The sequence below is a fragment of the Phoenix dactylifera genome, chromosome 9 (genome assembly GCF_051530095.1).
Source record: "Phoenix dactylifera cultivar Ajwa chromosome 9, Ajwa_hap1_PhDact_Kaust_v1.1, whole genome shotgun sequence".
Classification (NCBI taxonomy): Eukaryota; Viridiplantae; Streptophyta; class Magnoliopsida; order Arecales; family Arecaceae; genus Phoenix; species Phoenix dactylifera.
The window spans coordinates 509,930-530,664 of record NC_143198.1 but is presented as its reverse complement, the minus strand read 5'-3'; the positions used below and the strand labels follow the sequence as shown (position 1 = coordinate 530,664).

The 20,735-nt window shown below is 43.4% G+C and overlaps 2 protein-coding genes across 3 annotated transcripts in view; both read right to left on the bottom strand.

The window, feature by feature from the left end:
* The window catches only part of RNL (RNAligase), a 39,561-nt gene extending 34,417 nt beyond the window's left edge, over window positions 1-5,144 (bottom strand). For both annotated transcript variants that reach the window (XR_015968537.2, XM_008798436.5), the window contains exons 1-2: window positions 3,467-5,144; window positions 2,880-3,368 (exon numbers count right to left, since the gene is read on the bottom strand). Coding sequence is in view for 1 of the 2 variants with exons in the window: in XM_008798436.5 (XP_008796658.4) it covers window positions 2,880-3,368; window positions 3,467-3,658 (681 nt within the window). In the remaining variant the exon portion in view is untranslated. The remainder of the gene's footprint in view (window positions 1-2,879; window positions 3,369-3,466) is intronic.
* A 6-nt stretch (window positions 5,145-5,150) lies between these two features.
* LOC103712055 (costars family protein) lies at window positions 5,151-10,489 on the bottom strand. The gene is made up of 2 exons (XM_008798435.4): window positions 10,317-10,489; window positions 5,151-5,536 (listed from the first exon to the last, which is right to left on the bottom strand). Exons 1-2 carry the CDS (start codon window positions 10,395-10,397, stop codon window positions 5,357-5,359), a joined length of 261 nt encoding a protein of 86 aa, XP_008796657.1. The 5' UTR covers window positions 10,398-10,489; the 3' UTR covers window positions 5,151-5,356.
* Between the last annotated feature and the right edge of the window lie 10,246 nt (window positions 10,490-20,735).

The window sequence follows — 20,735 nt, the reverse complement described above, 5'->3', positions numbered from 1 at the left end:
AAATTACTACAAGTCTCATGATGATGCAATTTCAAAATATATTCAGCAATATAGTATCCAAGCCAAATAACATGTTTGGCATATATAAGAACACTGAAGTCGATATGTGGTATAATCAAAAAGGTTAGATTGGTAACTGTGGATGGAAATGGGCCCAGGTTGGCCTGAGACCTATCAAGCAGGCTAGCTTCGAGCTAGGCTTTGGGCCTAGCTCAAGAAGGTTTGTGCTCAAGTTCAGGCTTAATTGTAGAGTCCAAATAAAAATTTGACCTAGCTCAAGCTCAGCTCAAAGTTCCAACTCAAAGCCCAACCTTGCACAGCCTGCCCTCAACCCATTATCCCCCACTCCCATACCACCACTTGGCTCCAACCCCCTTCTCTATGTCTCTCCCTCTCTCCCCATTCCTCTTTCCTTTTCCTCCATTTCGCTTGCCTAGGCCTTCACTCGCTTCGCCGCCCTCATCCGCACTCTAGCACTGCTTAGTGCCCCCAACTCCTCTCCCTCCCCACTCCAACATTCCCAATGCCCCCTCCTCTCTTCCTCTGTCTCTCTCTTCTCTCTCCTCTCTATTGTTTCCCTCCCTATTACCCCCTTCTCTCTCTCCCGATCTTCCCTCTCTCTCCATCTTTCTCTCCACTCTCCCAAACTCCTCTCCTTTTGCTCGCTCATTTCTCTTTCGATCTCTCTCCTCCCCTTGTCTCTCAATAAATCAGGTTAATAAGGCTTCTGGTTGAGCTTTGGTTGAGTTTGGGCCGTAGCCTAGGAAAATTTTTTGAGTCCTGGCTCAAAGCTCAAATTTTGTTTTCTAGGCTAGGACCCAAGCTATAGGCAAGCTCGACCTGGTTTGACCCAACTTCGGTCCTACAAAGAACAAATGCATTAAAGGAGACAGGGATTGGATTGACTCGTGAATCAAGAAAAAGTAAGGAACAAGTGCAATAAAAAACTAAGGAGGCCCTAAATGAAATGGCCCTCAAATTTGTATCTTTTTACACAAGCTGATAACTTCAATTACCAATTGTAAGTAGATTAGTTAAATAATTGCCAATATCTACAAATAATTTCTAATGCCATTTGCCAGCCCAGACCAAATAGACATTCATTGCTCAATTAGAAAGCAATATTTAATCTCTTTTCACAAAAACTATTTTGGTTACTGTCCGGGTCCATCAAAACTATACAATGAGATTTATGGATGGGAGGAGCCCCTTGTTGTGGACAATCTAAACATACGGACAACCTAGTGTCAACTTATGAGTAGTTTTGTGGACAACCAAGTTCAAGTATCTTAACACTAGATTGTTGTCCTATTTTGACATATCTTATGCTCTTTCCCTTTCCCTTGTGAAAAATACTAAATGGTGCATTTCTCCTACATTTACAAACACTTGGCGATCTTTTAAGATCACAAATAAGGGTATGTACTACGCTCCTATTAAGTTCCATGATTGGGCGTAGCATACTTCAAGCCCTATTACACACACATCATTGAGTGTAAGAACAAATTATATTTCCTAGGATTTCATATTTCATTTTCAATATTCTAATTTATTGGAGTTCCGTTTCTAGATGATGAAGCTTTTTCCTCCCCTTTAATCCCTTTCAAATATCTTTTGAAAATTATGCCTTGTGCTAGTAAAAGTTTCTACTATTCTTCAGGATACTAGTGCAAATTAATTGTTTTAGCATTTATTAGCTCATTCTAGTTGTCCATGTCTGTGTTTAATCTTTAAGATATACTCGCCTCATAGGCCTCTCCTGAGTGCTAAGGATTCTGATTATTTTACCTTTTGCTCCATCACTTTTGCCTCCTAGAAAACTGCTTTGCCCTCTGTTAGGTCACCAAGTGCTCCATACTGGAGCATTAAAGCATATTAAGCTACAATACCATTCCCTAAATCACAACTGTATATTTTCTGGAATATAATGCATAACAAATTACAACATTTATATGTGACGTCATAGAATCCCTATATGTCGAATTTTGGTGCTTAATAATTAATCTGGTAGGCCAACATAAAGACCAGCAATATCACATTGCAAGCTCATTAATTGAGCATAATGTAGCCCAATATACTAAGATTCGTAGGTAACAAGGAAAAAACATAGTTAAACTAAATTTACTAAAGGAAGCCTAAAAGTTGTACTGAATAAGGACAAGGTGACAAAAGATTAATTCAGAGGGCATGTCCATATTCAACAAACATATAAGGAGATTCCAAGAAGGAGGATCTTATATTTATGTTAAAAGGAGAAGGGGCTACACTTGAATCAAACTTCCAAGGAATAATTTTATCGGGCTTACAGAAGAAGTATCTTTTCTTCAATCAGAATGCCACAAGGTTTGGATTTAGGCATCACCAAAACCGTGAACTTTATTGTCCAGAGAAATGCTACACTATATGACAATTCATATTAGTGGGCAAACAAATCAACCCTCTTGAATTCTACTTGGTATGGCAGAAAGAGGAGGCATGAGAAGATCTGATAACTGTGTCTACAAAGTTGGTGGTCTCACATACTTGTTTGTGTTGAGTTATTTATTCACCCATCTTTATGTCCTGCTCTGGAAGTAATGTCAATGTATCAAGTTTCCTGGGGATTTCATTTTCTAGTTATAGCATAAAACCACTAAAATCAGCAAGTTCCTCATCAAGACTAATAACAATAGGAGAAAAAAAAGAATTCCCAGATGATGAGCTTCTTGCAATCGAATAAATTCAACTACCATAATTCAGGGAAAGAAAAAGAATAGCAGATGCTCATCTTGAGAAGCCCCTGGAGAAAACGATCACTCCGAGAACCTTCAATCCTTTCAAACTGAGCGCAAGTATATAAAATAAAGATTTAAAAAAGAGGAACTAGATGATGACAATACCTCTTGGTCAGACTTCTCGTTCTCAAACTTCGGATAGAACGTAGCTCTTATCTGAGCCTGAGAGAACGTGTTGTTATCCACGTTGAAATCCGCCCCTAGAGGACCCTTGAACAGCTTTGTCAAACCACGAACCTTGCTATTATCCTTCTCCACCGCTGCAGAACTCCGACTTGGCTCCGCAGCGGCGACCTCCACCGGTGCAGCAGCAGCACTGCTCGCAGTCGCGTAAGTCTTGGGCACCCATACGCCTTCCTGTTGACCCTTCGCCGGTCCCTGGTTCGCCAGCAGCGCACCGCCGGACTGCATCGGAGAGGCCGGATGGCCTCGGCCCGCGTTCTCCGCAAGACTCAGCCGGCCGATCCCCTCAGCGACGGAAGAGACCGCGGGCCCAGAAGACGGCGTCGGATCGCCGCCGTCCGCGCCGCCGGCGAAAGACCGGACGGAGCTCGGCTTCTTCTTCCATCGCTTCTCTCTCGCAGCGGAATTCCCCTGCACCAACAATCAAGAATTCAAGAAACGCAGCTCGGAGAGGTGATCGTAGCCTGCGGATTTTTTCGGAAATATAGAGAGGGAAGGAATCGCGGTACCCGGTGGGTGTACGACATGGGCGACGGCAATCGGAGCGGAAAGGTGCCGAAGAAGCGGAGGGAGGGAGCGGCGAGCGGCGGAGGGCGGCGGAGGAGGAGGAAGAGAGAGGGGGAGGAAGGGAAGGGTTTGGGGGAGGAAGGGAGGGTGAGAGCCAGGGCACAGAGGAGTTTCTTCTGCGAAGATGACGACATCCAAGTGAGGGGAGAGGAAGGAAGAAGGCCGAGGTTTTGGCGCTGTTTCGCCGCTTCTCTACAGGCTTCTGTGTGCGCCGCCACCACACCTTGCTCTTTGTCGAAGAGGTTAATAGGATCTTGAATTAGTCGGCCTTGGGCCGGGAGCAACCGGTCTGGGGACCCGAGATGAAGGCTAGGGATCTACGAGTCTGGAATCTACGCCGACTCTTTGATTGATGGGCTTGGTTTGTGCGTGGTTTTTAACGCCGGTCGGGTCCATAGATGGATTGGTTTGGCGGTGGCAGAAGGTTGGGTTCACTGAGGCTGGAAGGATGGGTAAAAACAGAATTAATGTCTAGGGAAGGCAAATGATCAAGTCAACCTCTGTATCAGGACTACAAGTCCTAACCCAAAGCCGAGATGGCTCAATGGTGAGGCACATCCAAATTTAACTAATATGGAAGCAGTGATATCCAAAAGGTTAAACTAGAGGGGTTGAAAGTGAATCAATCAAGTTGGACTAAGGTGACTGCTTGCATGTAAAATTGCTGACCATAAATAACATAAAAACATTATAAATGGGAAATTCTTGATCGATATTTAATTTTATCCTCTTTTTTTACGTAAATTAGATTTATTGTTTTATTTATTGTGTGTTAAATTTATGTTCTTTACCGCCCGCTCCCTCCTCCAAAGAAACAAAGAAAAGAAAACAAACAACAGCAACATCGAACAATCCTTCCAAATAAGTGCCCAAATTTTTTGTCTATAAGAAGCCTACTCCTAAATATGATTATGGCCTTCCTTAAGAAATTAATGCAATTTCTTCCCTTACCGAGACCAATCCACTGGCTATGGCTTGTTGATTGGCTCTTGCTCGCTCACTTCAAAGAAAGGATCTCGGTTGGCCACTGGTCTATATTCCCATCTACTGATCCCAATGAAACGATTTAAGCTCAACATCTATCTATCTAAAATAGAAGGTTGGGTTCGTTTGATGGGTCAACTAACATTAGCGTACTAAGAGTTTGATGGATGAATATGTCCCCCTTCATCAATGAGAGAGACTTGGGGATTAAGATAGTTTACATCTAATTTTGGTTTATAAGAGTTCCCTGTGAGGGTTTTCAATCTTTTAACATTGCACTTTTTTAAAAATTTAAGAAGAAAATACTATGTTGTAGCTCATGTTAGAGCACACTACAGCTCGGTTATTCTTGACCGACGGCATATGACTCATGTGCTGTTGATAACTTTTGATTTCTGAAGTGAAGAATCAGTATTTTGGACATGCCCGATAATGAGCACATATAAGGCAATGAACGCCGATAGCTAACGACAGCCTTGTGTCTGATGGATAATATCACATTCAAACTTGAAGCTTATGCAGAGCTGAAACATATGGTGTACCATGAGCCACAAAGATAAAAGTAGAGCAATAATCCACAAAAATAAACGTATGGTTCCTATCCACGCAGCAATGATGATTGTTCTAGCTGAAAGTGCAATGTAGTACCAAAATGAAATTGGAATGATAATACTTGGTTAATCCAGTTTCACAGAGCGTCGATGACACGAACTCGAACATGCTACAAACCAGGTAAAGCTCTCAAGCGAAATATCAACAATCAAATCATTTATTTTGAGACACCCATCTCCGAACAAGACAGCTGCAATGCATATAACACAGTTTATTGTCACAAATATCATGGGCAATTAGGCAGCTGCGACTGCGGAGGGCAAGAGGGTTATTTCCACATTGTCATGAACACCCTGAAGCAGCAGCTCACCATCATACGTGACCACTCTTCTCTTCTTTGCTGCCCTCAGGGTTCCAACCAGTGCTTCAAATATGTTAGCGCACCTGTCATCATTGAACAGGACTCCAAACTTGACCTACAAACAATCCATAGGCATAAGACATGCAATTAGATAAATGAATAAAAAGGAATGTTGCTGAGTTAGTATATTATGAGCAACCAACCTGCTTTCCTTTCAGGTAAGCAGGTTATGAGATGAGCCAACAAAAGCAGGAAAAGAGACTGCAATATGGTTGGTGCAGAAATTGCAGAATATGAAATTTTTGTTTACAACATTATAAGAATTTCTTTTTTTAATTCATCTTCAAATTCGAGACTTGGAAAGAACTCCATCAATTATTTGAGTAGATGTGATAAAATATCAAGTCCAGAATTGGATTTTATATAATTACAAGATGGGAAAAAGAAAATTTGACCTCCCCATTCTCAGCTCTGGTGAACTGGAAAAATGTTTGCAAGTCTGAATTGGAAAAATGTTTGCAAGTCTTAGAAAGAAGGAGGTCTGGGAGTTCCCAACCTTGCTCGCTTCATCAGGGTGCTGCTAGGAAAATGGGGTCAGAAAATGGTGCTCGACCCTTCTTAGTGATGGGCCAAGCTGATCAACTACAGCTATTATCAAAACACTACCTTCACAGCAACCAGTCAGAGAAGACCGAGGAGAGCTTCACCTATAAGGAAGAACATATGCAAATGTCTAGATCCATTGTGTATTGGTATTGCTGACTCCCTTGCTGCTCACTATGGTCTCTCTTCCCTCACCTTTACTCAAATACCTCTATTCTAGATGCTAAAGTGGAAGACTACTGGAATTCAGCTTCTAATTCCTGGACCATACTTATTGACCTTCCAATAGCCAACGAGGCATGGGGTGCTCCATATGTTGGCTGAGATGCTGAAATTGATCAGAAAATAAGGCCAGAAAGATAGTCCACTTTGGAGTTGGACTGTGAATAAAATCTACACTGTGAAGTCTTCTTACAGTTTCATCAATCAAGGAGGATCAGTCTACCATTATGCTCCTGCCATATGGAAGACAGCAAGTCAGGAGAAAGTGACAATTTTATGCGGTTAGCTTTGAAAAGTAAGCTAAATTCTGGGGAGCTGCTGATCAAGAAGATTGGAGCTTCAACTTTGTTTGCCCACTGTGCTCAAATAACCCAGAGAATATCAAACACCTGTTATTGGCTGCCATTTCTTGTGCAAGCTATGGAGTTCCGTTGCTCGTTACATTGATTTCAGCTTTTGCAGGGGAATATCTCTGAAAAAAGTCTAGACTGTGAAGATATAGAAGAAGCATCTCATCTTTTCTCTCTGCTGGAACTCTTTAGTCATGAGAAATGCTTGGTCTAGTTGGTGCGAGAAGAGCAGCGGAGTTTTCTTGAACAAGGCATCTACAGCATAGCAGAAGCTTCAAAGGCTCTCTTCGCCTTCACATCATGGAAAATACTTGTCCCAGAAAGAAATAGAAGTGCCTTCCAGTTGTTGTCTTCAAAGCTTCCAACCTTTTCTGAAACCATCGTATCAGTTAGTTGTTTCTAGTTCTCTGTCTGCTCTTTTCGTGTTGGGCTAAGCCTTTTACTTTGGCCTCTCTCTAGATCTTTTACTTTTAGCCTTTCTTTAGGCCTTCTGATTTATCTTCATCAACTTAATGATGCTGGGAGGAGCAAATTGAAAAAAAAAAAAACAAAGAAAGAAAGAAAAAGAAAAGAAAAGGATCGAGATGATTGACACATATTCTGTCCTTTTGAGAAACCGAAAGGATATCTCTTCACAATGTAAATGCTCTCTATCAAAGTCAGTATTTTCAGATCGACAAAGTGTTGCAATAGCTTAAGATAATTGTGCTGGCCTTGGGGAAATTATAACATTTTGGATCTAAAAAGAAAAGTAGATCACACAACATACAAGATTGGTATGGCAATTTTAGCCGATCCATTAGGTATCCGATCCGACCCAACCCGACTTGGGTGAGTTTTACCCAACCCGTTTAAACTCAGGCTGGTATGGATTTTAGATATAGTACCCAAAGCAGGTTGGGGTCAGGTACAGATAATGTTATGCCCCACCCCGAACCCGACCCAATATAATATTACCTTAATGCACCCCACCAGTTCACTTGATAAGTGATAGCCATTACAACCCCATTCACTTTAACCGTCCCCCACCCCCCACCCCACCCCCTTCGTTTTACTTTCAAATTTATTATTGTTGAAACGTAGAAAACACATATTCTGTGAAAATCACAATTCTCGATTATTCTTATTTGTTTTGTTTCTAAGCCCTCAATTAATTTGACTTATGTATGAACTATTTTTTATTAGAATATATTGTAGTTATTGCTGTACACTAGGATACTCTCTACCTGAATCAAAAATTGGGTTATAAGAGAATAAGCTATAAGCTTCCCCCATTTATATAGTAGCTGTAATCGCATTAATTAAAGCTATAAGCTATTATTATCTAACCCAACCCAATCCGACCCAACCTATCTTATCTATCCAACTCGACCCGTTACAACCCGCCCCATGTACTTTATGCGACCCAACCTGACCCAAGACAATTACGAGGTCGGTATGGATACAAGGATTTTAATTGCAGAGCGGGTTCGGATATTGGCCAACTCGACCCATTGCCATCCCTCATACAAGAAGAATGGTAGCTAAGCTTATTGGCGTTTACACCATCTACACAAGAAGTGCAGTAGATAAGATTAGTAATATCTTTTATTTTTTACAAGCTCAGGACTTTTTATTATGCATTTGCACCATTTGCACAATATGCAGATCATACAACATACAAGAAGAATAGTAGCTAAGCTTATTGGCAAATAGATCAATTGATGCATGTAAAACAAATGAGTAGGTAGCAAGGTAGCAGCTCCTGTAGGAGCATCCATTCAAAGTTCACAACTCAGAAGAAATTTGTTTAAGTCTATTACAGCATCTTGTTTGCTGGACATGTCGGCAGGATGTTGTTGATAACTAGTTTTCGAAGACTGCTAATAAGTCGATTAAGTAATTACAATATTCAAGAGGTTACCTATTGATTTTCTTGTCTTCAAAGGATCTAGAAGAATTGAAGCATGAGACTCATATGGAGTTTTTTGAGAAAGAGACTTACATTAAGAAAATATTTAAGAAAAGTTGATTTACCACTTAGACCAGCTGTGGGGCACCAGTTGGAATTCAGGACATAGTTAACTGCTGATTTTGATCATCATAGAGAAGGAGAAATTGATTACAAGAAGATAATGGCTTTCTCTTTTTTTGATGTTCCTGGAAAGTGAGGGTCTGATTCTGACTGTAGAGAACAGCAACGAAGTTATGATGTAAAACAGTGGACTGAACTGAACTAGATTGTATTGTATAGGAACCCATTGAATGAACATCTAGGGAAATCATATCCAAATTTGAGCTTGATAAGAGTATAAGATTCTAAAATGTTGTGAAACCAAAACAGCTATAGAGTCTGGGTCTGCTTTGAATCTAAATTCACAAATGGATCCTAATCTTGCTCTGATTTTTTTAAGCTTTTCTTAGATAAAACATCTATATAAATATATATTACTCCTAGTATCTTGGGGAGCCATCATTCTGTTAGACAGATATCCAGCAATACAGCAATCCCATCCAATAAGAACTTACATATGATCTATTGGTTGGGTCTATATCCTAGATTTTGAGGCGGATCAAATTAAATGATCAGAATCACCTTTTGAAACAAGTGGCCCTTAAACAACATCAATTTTTCTATTATACAATTGAAATGGGATTTTAACTAAGAAGTTCCCGTCTTTCACTATAGATGATAGCCAAATCTTATTTACCTTTTATGATGTAGATAATATTCAAGGTATCTTTTAGCTGATGGAAGTTTCCATTTTTACCTTGAGATAGAATTTGATAGGAGAGCATATACGACTTTCTTTGCAGTAAGTTAGAAGGAGTTGCATAAATGGGATGAGTTAATTGCTATAAGATTATCCGCATTCTGAAAAGGGATAAACACAAAGAGAGACGAAGATGAAGTCATGTTTCAGTAATCAATTCCTATCACCAAATCAATCAGTTTGAAGTTAAGGGAGAAGAGTTCAAGGCATGGGTGGCTCGAGAAAGAAATCGCATCTAATTTTCAAAAGTTGCAGCCCTCTCAGCTTGGGGGAATCTCTCCAACTCAGATGGAAGATAGAGTACCAATAGAGGGCATTTGCTATCGCTAATAAAATTGTTGTTTTTCCTCCCATCCATCTCTCAAGGCCAGAACTGTGTCCATACAATTTTCTGTCTTTAGTTTCTCAGTGGCTATGTGATTAAGGTTTCATGCATGTTTGTTTTTCCATCCACTAGAAAAGGGGAAATGACATTTGAAAGCCATTTGGTGTCGCAATTTCTTAAAACCGGGGGAAGTATTCATCCAGTTGACAAGATCTTGGAGTAATGCCCCTCGGATCCAACAGCTTGCACTGTATTCCTGATAAATATTAGTTCTTTTATCCATTTTTATAAGAGATTGAACACAACAGCAGCTATTAATTTTCCCAAACAACCGGTTATAGGTGAGAAGAGGGCATCAAATATAAACATGAATAATATTGGGAGACATATCACCTCGTGATTTTTTCCACCTAGATCCACAATTGCATCGACCGCAGCAGCTTAAGAGAAAAAAAAAACAAGAGATGCGCCCACTACAACCTAATCCGAACCCATCTCATGCTCATCATAAAGTCGGAGGTATAATAGGATCCATCCCAAAAGAGATTTATCCCAAACTGATATACAGCATCACATTGCGCAAATGGTCTCTCCAGATCCATAGATTTTAAGACAAGAATTGGGGAATGGGAAGGATAATACCTTATAGGAACCATCCTGTTGGTGCTGACCCAACCTCTTTATCTCTTCCTTTAGTCGATCCACTTCTTCCTCCACGTTCATTGCCGCAGAACCTTTTTCCTCTTTCTCGCTTGGGAGATGAGCTATGGAGGCCAAACGAGCCGCGTTCGCAGTCTTGTAACGGTCCCCGTCGAGTGTCTGGCTCCACCAAGACGCGATGCATAATTTTTTTTTCTCTGAGTTATGCGGTCAATGAAGGTGCTCGCATAGAAACTAATGTTTTTTTTTTTTTTTGTAAACCGGCAGCTCACGCTAATCTCGTGTGGGCATTACCTACAGAGTCAAGAGCCAAAATACTTCACATCGGTGGAGGGATAGGGACACAACGAGTCCAAAAAATCTCTCCAGAATGATGAGCAGTACAGAAGGCGATCCAATCAGCAGCTCTGTTTGCCTCTTGAAACACATGGGCAGCGTGGAAAATAGCACACTCCTGTAATAACCATCTGACGTCCTCTAGAAGCAGATGGTCGAAGACCTCCGACCTCTTCTGTAGAATTCACTCTAAAACCTCCACTGTGTCTTCCTCCAGGATGACGTACTGGGCCACCAGAACTCGCTTCGCATAGAAGACACCATCCCAATTTATGTTCGAGGTAGGGGATTTACCATACCCAGTTTTATATCTAAGCCATTTTGTCCCTCCATACGCATCTCCATGCACGTGAGGAGCAGCAGCCAAAGCTTAAGAGTAGTTGTAATCAAAACATTCATAAATGGTTGTGATTGATTAAATTGAAAAAAAAGAAAGTTGAGATACCAAAGTTTTGTTTCTTGCTTAAGGACACCGTTGATCAAATAGAATCCGCTCGGAGCACTGCCACCTCCTCACCACAGAATCTGTCTTAGATCTCATTTGGCATTGCTACAGATAGTCAATCCTTGGTTTTAAGCCTTTAGTCCTTTACCCAGCAAGTTTTTAAACAAATGGTGTAGAAACATTGTCCGCATAATCAAAGTCAATCCAATCTGGAAGTTAGACATGATTACAACATTGGATGTATCGAGAAATTGTTGAGATAGTATCTTCAAGATTAACACGGTTGTTATTTCAAGTTTCAAAACTTGACTTGATTTATAATAAAGTTTTGATTATGATGTAGAAAATAAACAAATAAATTCCGCCTGGCTACCGTATCCAAAGCATATATCCTCCAAGATTATATATTTGAAAGTAGTCAGTTTATCCAACAGTAGTCGTCGACCATGAGATCAGTGACGAATCCAACCCCTTTATTTATACAAATCATATATCCCCCAAACATATATATTTGAAAATAGTTTTGTTCACGAAAAAAAGGAGAGAGAAGTGTGGTCATGAAAAAAATAAAGAAAGACTTTTTATTTGATTAGTATTTTTAAAGGAGAAAAATGAAAAAGTAATATTTTCATAGAAACAAGATTTTTCATATTTCATGAGAAAAAAATTCATGAAGGACATAAAAAAGCTACTTTTCTACTGATTTGGAATAATATTTTTTTTTTTCAAAACTACTCTTAAGCCATCAAAATTTATGGATAAGGCATTTCTCTTTATCAAAAATATAATAAATATTTTACACAATTTTTTAGAAAAGTGAATACTCAAACTAAATATAAGCCACTTTGAAATATACTACTTTACCGTGGTAAACCAAGCATGCCAAACTATTTTTCCAAATATTATATTTTTAGAAATCAACTTCTCAAAAAAATTATTCTAGTGAGAAACCAAACGAGTCCTCTATTTATCCAAAAACCATCATACCAGACTAAAAGATCAGTGACCACTCCAACCTTCATTTTTTTCCTTTTTTGTCTTATTTTATAGACATACTTTTCTAGCTGCAATATAAAAAATTAGTTAGTGAGAAAACATCTATCTATGGCTTGGAAATCAAGAAATTTGAATTCAAGTAGGAATGGCAATATATGATCCTATTCATCAACAATGACCCATTTTAAGCAAGTTTAGATTTGATATAAATAAATTTGGATAATAACACAAATCAACACATCTAAACCCATTTATTAAACAGGTCGGATTTATTTTTAGACCTTCGACCTATTTAACATATTTTAAGTTGTTTAATATCTAGATTGCATTGTAACCTTGCTCATACCCATTTAACCTATTTAAGACTTGTTTAACCCATTTATAATTATTTAAGACTTATTTAACCCGTTTAAAATTTAGTTTGCATGTTACTGTCCTATTTAACCCGATCTTCTTCGCTTGTTTTATATATCTAAATCCATTTAATTCGCGAGAACCAACATAGCCTATTTTTTTTTGTTTTTTTTTGCTTTACAAAAAGGGAAGGGGGAGGAAGGGACAAGTCCACCCCCGCGTAGCAGCTCCTACTGGGCTCCCACCCCGCTAGGAGATTGTTTGATGCTGGCAGAAATGACCGTATATTGGACACCCCGTCCGATTTTACTCATACCCTCCCCATCCGGGGGCCCGGCTTAATTACCTATCTGGGCTCCGGCACGAATACCATGTGTGAGTACGTCACACCTTGCACCACCGAGGCTACCAGCAGAGCGATACGTCCTTCCAGACTCCGTGTCCGAGCAGGGAACATCCAGTCTCCACAATTTAATCGACGTCCGTACGTTTCAAACTCAGAACCACTTGGTTAGAAGTAAGGCCACGCTCCCACTAGGCTACCACCTCAGTGGTACCAACATAGCCCGTCTAACATGGCATATTTAATAAAAAAAATTTACATACCAAGCCGGATAATATATTTAATAAATAGATCAAATTCAAATTTGAATATTTAACCGCTGATTGCGGAATCAAGTCTTGGATGATGCAATCATAATAAGGACTGGCCCCCACAATCAATAGCAATGGCATACGACCAAGGACCGTGCGGTCTAGACTCAGGATTCATGAGCAGTGCAAACCACAATCAATGGCATCCCCCCCACGCCCATCAGCAGGTCATCAGCTATCCGCGAAACTAAAAGTTACCAGTAGATAAGCTTGCAGACCAGAATGTGCGATTTGTAAACGAGTGCCTCGCGAGTAGAAAGGTTTGCTTCCAGAGTTAAACCACCCCTCAGCAGAGGCAGACAGTGGTCATGCAATGTTTGCTCGACAGCGATGACAATTTTTTTCAATTTAAAACAGAGATTTAGCCTTCTCCATAATACAGAGCAATAAAGAAATAAATAAATAAAGCTAAGCTCCCGAGCTAACTCCGATCTCATCCATGTCAACTGCTGCTGCTCTCTTGAACATCGTCAAAAATTATCAAAAAAAATACAAGTTTTGAGTTATACTACCTCCATCTCAAAGAACCATAAAAGAAGTAAAAGACGAAGATTTAATAATCTAATCTTCGTTCCAACGCAATATGGGAACGCCACAGACATAACTTGGGTGGGTGCAAGTATTAATTTACATATAACATCACTCAGCCATAGAAAAGAACAAACTTGGGCATCCAATATTTGCATAAGAGAGGAAACTGGAAAAAAGAAAAAAAGAAAAAGAAACATGCAATATCACTGGTGAATCGAGATCATCAGCTGACAAATATGATGGATGGATCGCAGCAGCACTCGTCGATGAGGCAGCAGCAGCACAGAGCAGCAAGACTGCGCAGAACCAAAAGAAGAAGATTAGGTAAATTTTCCTCAGAAAAATTAGCCGTTGTATGACTTCATTGATCAGTACTTGGTTATATATGAAATAACGAATCACGGATCGAGATAAGAGCTCATGTAAATGCAAAGGAGAAGACCGGATGAGATACCCACCATCCCTCAAGAAAACCAGGTTTTCTTCTTGGTGGTGGAGCTGCGTACCGAGGTGGTGCCATCACAGGCGGCCCTTGGTAATATCCTTGCAAACAGAACAAAATTAGGAGAAAGAAACGTTAATTTGTTATTTAAAACTTCTAGAATTAACCCCAAAAAAAAAGCATCCACAATTTTTGGAATGACGAGAGCCGCATAATTTATAATTAGGTATAGGCATCACAAAAAAAAAAAAAAAAAAAAAAAATCCAGGCATGGAGCCAAGTTTTCTTTTGGGAAAAAAAAAAGGATTGTATATGGTACTCAAAAAGCCAAGAAGAGTGCTCCCGTGAGCATATATTTAAAGAGGTCCGAGAGGAACTTAAACTATTGCTTCCCTTGAAATTAGGGTGCATTATTTCTCCAGAAATTAGCGGGACGTGAGATGGTTCCATACCTTGAGCGGGATAAGGATAGGCATACTTGGGATCGCTCATCTTAGAAGCGGGAGTACAAAATTACCGTCAGCCGGGATAAAGAGCTAAAGAGAAGAGAGAATAAAGATCGGCAAAGGAGAGGGCCGAGGGAAGGGAAGAGGAAGGAGGGGGAACAGAGACCGAGAGAAAGGAGGAAGGAGGCTGAAAGCAAGGGTCGGTTTCTTTGCTTGCTTTATTTATTCTCTCGTTTCTACCAGGACGTAGAAAGATCCGAGAAACGCTGAAGTTCACCCGTCCGATCACTCAATTCACCGTTTTTTCATATGAATGGGGTTGGGTTTTTTTTTTTTTGTTGGAATTCAAGAAAGTGATTGGTTGAATGACGTCTAGCATCCCGCTCAAGAACGCTATCTGTAGTCTTATCCATCTCGGCTTATGATCGAAATGAATAAGATTTTAATTTATTTTCATTAAAAGGATAATTTATAATTTTTTTAAAAAAATAAAAATTTAAAATATTAGTTGATATTTTAAATCAAGATATCATGTTGATCAATATGTGGAATGTTAGCTGACATAAATATGGTCAATGTTTTCTATTTCTTATGTTTAAAGGTGTCCCATATAAAACATGAATTGAGATTTTTGCAGATATAAAAAGCTAAGGCTTTAATGAGGGTTGATATGGGATGATAACCAAAATGGTTGAATGTTAGCAAATATTTCTAAAAGGCAACAGACGATCGCAGTTATTATTCAGAATATGATGCACAGAATGAAGGCAATTGTGGAGGTATGTTGTGAATACATTTTTTTTTTAATTTTTATTTTAAAAATTGATTGAGCTTTCATTTATGGTTCTGATGTTTCTTTTAATTTTTAGAAAATAACTAAAAATATTTTCACTTTGCAGATTATATCACTTTTCTAAATCTTTATGTTCCTACTTTAATGCCCTTTTTAGATTAACCAGTACATTCATGGATAGATAGGGCAATAAACAAGAGGGTAGACCTGTTATGGTCAAAAAAAAAAAAAACCAACATATATCTTTTCATAAAAATGTAAAACATATAACACTTTTTGCCTATAATATACAAAGATAGTAGTTATTGTCACAATTTATAGCACATAAGGGACTATTGGATGATAGTGTCTTGTTCAACTGCATTAGAAACAATGGCTGTGGTATATTCTCTTCATGGCATACCACACAAAAAAAATATTACCTAGTGTTGCTGGAAATTGGACCCGGGGGCCGCCGCGAAGCCGGGGAAGGAGGAGCTCCGCTGCTACAGGGGGCGGATGGCGGTGCGCCGGCTTGCTGCGTCCTCCGCCGCGGGGGGTGTGCGAGTCCTAAGAGGGGAGTGCGTCCAGTCCGGTCCTGTCCTGCAAAAAAGCCGGTGGCCGGGCTCCCCGGCGCCGGCCCTCCGATGCCTAAGTCAGAGGGGGCAAGTATGTGGAGAGAGCAGGGAGGAGAGTATGTGGAGAAGACAAAAAGAATCTCGTGTTCAATTGTGTCTGTGCTGTTTTCTTCCTTTTTTCCCCCGGTCTAGGAGGGTTCTCTCCAGCTCCGGGTTTTTTCTCTGGTTTTTGGTTCCTTCTCCCTTTTCCCCCCAGGTTTCCTTTTATAGGAGGATTTTTGTTACCTGGGAGGTGACAGGAGCCCCCAGGTTTCCTTTTATAGGAGGATTTTTGTTACCTGGGAGGTGACAGGAGGTTTGTCCTGTTTTGTAATAATTGGGCACGATTTGGCCCATTAATGGCGTAATGGAGAACGGGACCGGATCAGACCGGAATCAGGGAGTTGTCACGGTCGATCGGACCTGTTGGAGTGGTTGAACCGCCGGCTGTGGTGGGCCTGGGGTTCGTGGATGGTAAGTGCATTTATTACCGAATGAACCGGCGGTCAGGGAGAGCCATACGTTTTGATGGTTCAGTGATCCGGAGATCGTCTTGGGCCGTGTTCATTAAATGACTGAGTGCATCGGAGACTTGAGAGAGTCTCGTGCATTAATGGCAGGTCGTGCCGAATACCTGCGAAGATCTTATGCCTTGATGGCTTGGAGATAGTGGCAGGTTATAGTGGAGTTGTCAGGTCCCTTAGAGGGTTAGGTGGAAATTGGATATTTGGCTAAGGCATGGGCTCGGCCTGCTGTGCTCGGCCTTCTGGTCTCGGCTCTCTGGTCTCGGCCTTCTGGTCTCGGCTCTCTGGTCTCGGCTCTCTGGTCTCGGCCTTCTGGTCTCGGCCTTCTGGTCTCGGCTCTCTGGTCTCGGCTCTCTGGTCTCGGCCTTCTGGTCTCGGCTCTCTGGTCTCGGCCTTCTGGTCTCGGCTCTCTGGTCTCGGCCTTCTGGTCTCGGCTCTCTGGTCTCGGCCTTCTGGTCTCGGCCTTCTGGTCTCGGCTCTCTGGTCTCGGCTCTCTGGTCTCGGCCTTCTGGTCTCGGCCTTCTGGTCTCGGCTCTCTGGTCTCGGCTCTCTGGTCTCGGCCTTCTGGTCTCGGCCTTCTGGTCTCGGCTCTCTGGTCTCGGCTCTCTGGTCTCGGCCTTCTGGTCTCGGCTCTCTGGTCTCGGCCTTCTGGTCTCGGCTCTCTGGTCTCGGCTCTCTGGTCTCGGTCTTCTGGTCTCGGCCTTCTGGTCTCGGCTCTCTGGTCTCGGCTCTCTGGTCTCGGCCTTCTGGTCTCGGCTCTCTGGTCTCGGCTCTCTGGTCTATGAGCTCGAGAGCGGAAGAGCCCGATCACTTAGGATGAGCTCGAGAGCGGAAGAGCCCGATCACTTAGGATGAGCTCGAGCTTACTGATGGATTTGGGTGTTATAATTACATTTATGGGGTGGTCCATTTTTCCACCAACACTACTCCCCGACTTCCGAGTCCGAGCTGCTTTTTGGCTTGGGCGAAGGAAGTAGTTCAGTCATCGATCGTCCTGGTGCTGTGAGCGTTCTTACACCAAGGCGGCTGAAGACGCTTTTTCTGCTCGGAGTCCGTTCTTTGGGGACGTCGGCAGAGAAGAATTCAAGTAAAGATAAATGAGAATGTAAAGACATTAAATGAATGGGTACCTTGTACCGTGTGCGTCCTGGCGCCGAGGCGACTGAAGACGCTTCTCTGCTCGGACTCCGTTCTTGGAGGGCGTCGACAGAGAAATCCAATAATAGGTAATGTAAAGACATTAAATAGATAGGTACCTTGTACCGTGTGCGTCCTGGCGCCGAGGCGACTGAAGACGCTTCTCTGCTCGGACTCCGTTCTTGGAGGGCGTCGACAGAGAAATCCAATAATAGGTAATGTAAAGACATTAAATAGATAGGTACCTTGTACCGTGTGCGTCCTGGCGCCGAGGCGACTGAAGACGCTTCTCTGCTCGGACTCCGTTCTTTGGGGACGTCGGCAGAGAAATCCAAAAATAGATAATGTAAAGACATTAAATAGATAGGTACCTTGTACCGTGTGCGTCCTGGCGCCGAGGCGATTGAAGACGCTTCTCTGCTCGGACTCCGTTCTTTGGGGACGTCGGCAGAGAAATCCAAAAATAGAAGAGCGGGCTGAGCTCGTTGGCTGAAGACGATGGAGCACGAGCCGAGCTCGTCCGGTCAGAGAGGACCGCTAACTCATAGCCGATGGAGCACGAGCCGAGCTCGTCCGGTCAGAGAGGACCGCTAACTCATAGTCGGGGAGCACGAGCCGAGCTCGACGGTGGAAGCCGATGGAGCACGAGCCGAGCTCGTCCGGTCAGAGAGGACCGCTAACTCATAGTCGGGGAGCACGAGCCGAGCTCGACGGTGGAAGCCGAAGGAGCACGAGCCGAGCTCATCCGGTCAGAGAGGACCGCTAACTCATAGTCGGGGAGCACGAGCCGAGCTCGATGGTGGAAGCCGATGGAGCACGAGCCGAGCTCGTCTGGTCAGAGAGGACCGCTAACTCATAGTCGGGGAGCACGAGCCGAGCTCGACGGTGGAAGCCGATGGAGCACGAGCCGAGCTCGTCCGATCAGAGAGGACCGCTAACTCATAGTCGGGGAGCACGAGCCGAGCTCGACGGTGGAAGCCGATGGAGCACGAGCCGAGCTCGTCCGGTCAGAGAGGACCGCTAACTCATAGCCCGACGTCTCGGGCGTCCCTATAGCCGGGGCATCCCGACGTCTCGGGGCATCCTGACCGTGGTCAGGGTAGGAGAACGAGCCGAGCTCGTTGGCTAACCTGAAAATAGATAAAATATTGAATTTATTTGAAGCCAAAGTGGCGTCCTGTACCTTTTGGAGATATTTTGATAGCTCTCGAGCTTCGAAGTCCCTCAGGACTTGGTTCGGCACCGGCCTTCTTTGGCTTGATTTTTTAGGTGTTTTGCGCTCGGGTTTCTGAGCTTGGTCTGCATGAGCTCGGCGGGGGCTTCAGTGATGGCGACGCTCTGAAAGGGGAGCAATGTCGCGGGCGCCGTCCCAAGGACTTACGCCCGTAAGGAGGGAGTACATGCTGGCTTCTTGCTTGCTGCCGGAAGACAGAAGACTTGGAAGGATAATGGGATTTAATGGGGCCGTACCCTTTGTCACAGAGGCTTACAATCCCATTTTAAAGCTCCATAACTTTCCTTCTCCAGACCTCAGCTTTTATTTCTCTTTCCCCCCAACTCGTTGACGTGAGACTTGGACTACTACTTCTCACTGGTTGCCCCCACATACGTCGTTGCAGCGGGAGCCATGCCTGATTCGAGATGGCTCGGGAGTCAGGAGAAAGTTTCTTCCTCTGCTTCACATGATTCCGTGGAGGCGGCACAGGAGGGGCCTCCACTTGTTGCAGGCTTTGGGCTGCAAATAGCTAGCGCTTGGACTTGCTGCACAAGCGCATCGAAGTGCTCGAGTTGGACTTGTGGAACTTGATCTACCGGAGATCTTGATGGTGAATTTTGGACTGAGCGTTTGGGACTTGGAGCATGTTACTCGAAGGGGAAACCCGCTTGTAGGGGGCTCCGGTTGAACTGGAGCTGGAGGAGGCGGTGCCATTGGGATGCCCCTGGGTTGCAGGCTTTGGACAGCGGTAGCCAGGGCCTGCACTTGTTGTACCAGGGCATCGAACTGCTCCGGCCGAACTTGATGAACTGACTCGGTCGGAGGTGATGGGTTTCGGACAGAACGCTCCGGGCTAGGTGGAGGACGTCGAGAGGCATTGGAAGCCCCTTTGCTTCTTAGCTTCATGGCAGCGAACTCGGGCCCTTCCTCTAGCGCCAACTGTTGCTGGAAATTGGACCCGGGGGCCGCCGCGAAGCCGGGGAAGGAGGAGCTCCGCTGCTACAGGGGGCGGACGGCGGTGCGCCGGCTTGCTGCGTCCTCCGCCGCGGGGGGTGTGCGAGTCCTAAGAGGGGAGTGCGTCCAGTCCGGTCCTGTCCTGCAAAAAAGCCGGTGGCCGGGCTCCCCGGCGCCGGCCCTCCGATGCCTAAGTCAGAGGGGGCAAGTATGTGGAGAGAGCAGGGAGGAGAGTATGTGGAGAAGACAAAAAGAATCTCGTGTTCAATTGTGTCTGTGCTGTTTTCTTCCTTTTTTCCCCCGGTCTAGGAGGGTTCTCTCCAGCTCCGGGTTTTTTCTCTGGTTTTTGGTTCCTTCTCCCTTTTCCCCCCAGGTTTCCTTTTATAGGAGGATTTTTGTTACCTGGGAGGTGACAGGAGCCCCCAGGTTTCCTTTTATAGGAGGATTTTTGTTACCTGGGAGGTGACAGGAGGTTTGTCCTGTTTTGTAATAATTGGGCACGATTTGGCCCATTAATGGCGTAATGGAGAACGGGACCGGATCAGACCGGAATCAGGGAGTTGTCACGGTCGATCGGACCTGTTGGAGTGGTTGAACCGCCGGCTGTGGTGGGCCTGGGGTCCGTGGATGGTAAGTGCATTTATTACCGAATGAACCGGCGGTCAGGGAGAGCCATACGTTTTGATGGTTCAGTGATCCGGAGATCGTCTTGGGCCGTGTTCATTAAATGACTGAGTGCATCGGAGACTTGAGAGAGTCTCGTGCATTAATGGCAGGTCGTGCCGAATACCTGCGAAGATCTTATGCCTTGATGGCTTGGAGATAGTGGCAGGTTATAGTGGAGTTGTCAGGTCCCTTAGAGGGTTAGGTGGAAATTGGATATTTGGCTAAGGCATGGGCTCGGCCTGCTGTGCTCGGCCTTCTGGTCTCGGCTATCTGGTCTCGGCCTTCTGGTCTCGGCTCTCTGGTCTCGGCTC

Coding starts and splice junctions, on each gene's coding strand:
- LOC103712055 (XM_008798435.4), bottom strand. CDS start 10,397: ATGAACGTGGAGGAAGAAGTGGATCGACTAAAGGAAGAGATAAAGAGG. Junction 5,537..10,316: donor AACAGGATGGTTCCTATAAG/GTATTATCCTTC, acceptor GATTGTTTGTAG/GTCAAGTTTGGAGTCCTGTT.